At 48.7% G+C, this 1664-nt stretch overlaps 1 protein-coding gene across 1 annotated transcript; it reads left to right on the forward strand.

The window, feature by feature from the left end:
• The first annotated feature begins 1126 nt into the window (after positions 1-1126).
• Positions 1127-1664, forward strand: LOC110581765 (ubiquitin-conjugating enzyme E2 C-like). The gene is given in 2 exon segments (XM_044920660.1): positions 1127-1422; positions 1424-1664. Coding segments are annotated over 2 exon segments (537 nt in total).

The raw sequence follows: 1664 nt of genomic DNA on the forward strand, positions 1-1664 counted from the left end.
TAGGCGGAAGGAACTGCAAAAGCATGGGCACAGAGATGTATGAGGAGATCAAGGAGTGACCTAGTGTGGATGACACACATGTCACAGGGGGAAGGAGGTGCCTGGTAGACTGGGTCATACCACTGAGAACACTGAATGTTTGGCCAGGGTTTGGAAATGTTTCCTCTGGGTACCAGGAACATGGAAGCAATTTTGTTTTGGTGTGTATGTGTGGGTGGGTGTGTTTTAGTAAACTTTTTTTGAAATATAGCATACATACAGAAAATCATAAACATTTTCACAAACTGACCACACCTATGTAAGTATCATCCAGCTAAAGAAACAAATCCCCAAATCCCTGTTGGCCCCCTTGTAGGAACTACCCAATCACAAGACAAACCACTATCCTGACTTTAACATCATACATTAGTTTTCCCTATTTTCTTGCATTTGGCTTCTTTCACGCAACATAATGTTTTCAAGACTCGTCATGTGGTTCTACATAAATGTATTTTGTTCTTTATCATTGCTAATATGCCATTGTGTGAATGTATCATAATTATTAACAAGCATTGGGTAGTTCCCAGGTAGGGGCTGTAAATCTTGCTGCACATGTCTTTTGGTGCTTGTCTGGATGTACATTTGTTGGGTACCTACCCAGCAGTAGAGCTATAGGGTCATAGGGTATGCACATATCTATGTGAATAGACACAGTTAGTTTTGCAAAGCTGTTCTGTCCATTTACACTCGCACAGGCAATGCATGGAGTTCTGGGAATTCTAGATCCTTGCCAACACTTGATATTGTCGGTCTTTTTTATGTTTTACGCTTGTTTGTCTGGAGGGGAGTGCCTTGATCCCACCCAGGCTGAAGGCTAGTCACTTTGGCGGCAGCACAGAGTGGGGTGATTAGAAAAGAGGGAGCTGGCACGAAAGGACCCGTCATGACGTCAGACAGTAAGGCCCAGGAGAGGGGTAATGAAATCAGTGGCGATAGAACTAGAATAAAACAGGCTGATAAAAAGAGGCACTGAAGGGGTGAATACACAGAACATGAATGCAAGGTAGAAGTGGACTTAAGAGGGAGATGGAGGGGCAGTTGCAGTAGTGCTCTCCGAGTTCCTGTCTCCCTCCCCGTGCCGCCCGGGATGGCCTCCCAGAACCGCGACCCAGCTGCCACCAGCGTCGCCGCCACCCGCAAAGGAGCCAAGCCCAGCGGGGGCACCGCCCGGGGCCCTGTGGGCAAGAGGCCACAGCAGGAGCTGATGACCCTCATGATGTCTGGTGACAAAGGCATCTCTGCCTTCCCTGAATCCGACAACCTTTTCAAAAGGGTTGGGACCATCCACAGGGCAGCAGGCACAGTGTATGAAGACCTGAGGTATAAGCTCTCCCTGGAGTTCCCCAGTGGCTACCCTTACAACGCGCCCACGGTGAAGTTCCTCACCCTGCTACCACCCCAACGTGGACACCCAGGGGAACATCTGCCTGGACATCCTGAAGGACAAGTGGTCTGCCCTGTATGATGTCAGGACCATCCTGCTGTCCATCCAGAGCCTGCTAGGAGAACCAAACATTGATAGTCCTTTGAACACGCATGCTGCCGAGCTCTGGAAAAACCCCACAGCCTTTAAGAAGTATCTTCAAGAAACCTACTCAAAGCAGGTCTCCAGCCAAGATCCCTAA

This window comes from Neomonachus schauinslandi, chromosome 13 (assembly GCF_002201575.2).
Source record: "Neomonachus schauinslandi chromosome 13, ASM220157v2, whole genome shotgun sequence".
Lineage (NCBI taxonomy): Eukaryota > Metazoa > Chordata > Mammalia > Carnivora > Phocidae > Neomonachus > Neomonachus schauinslandi.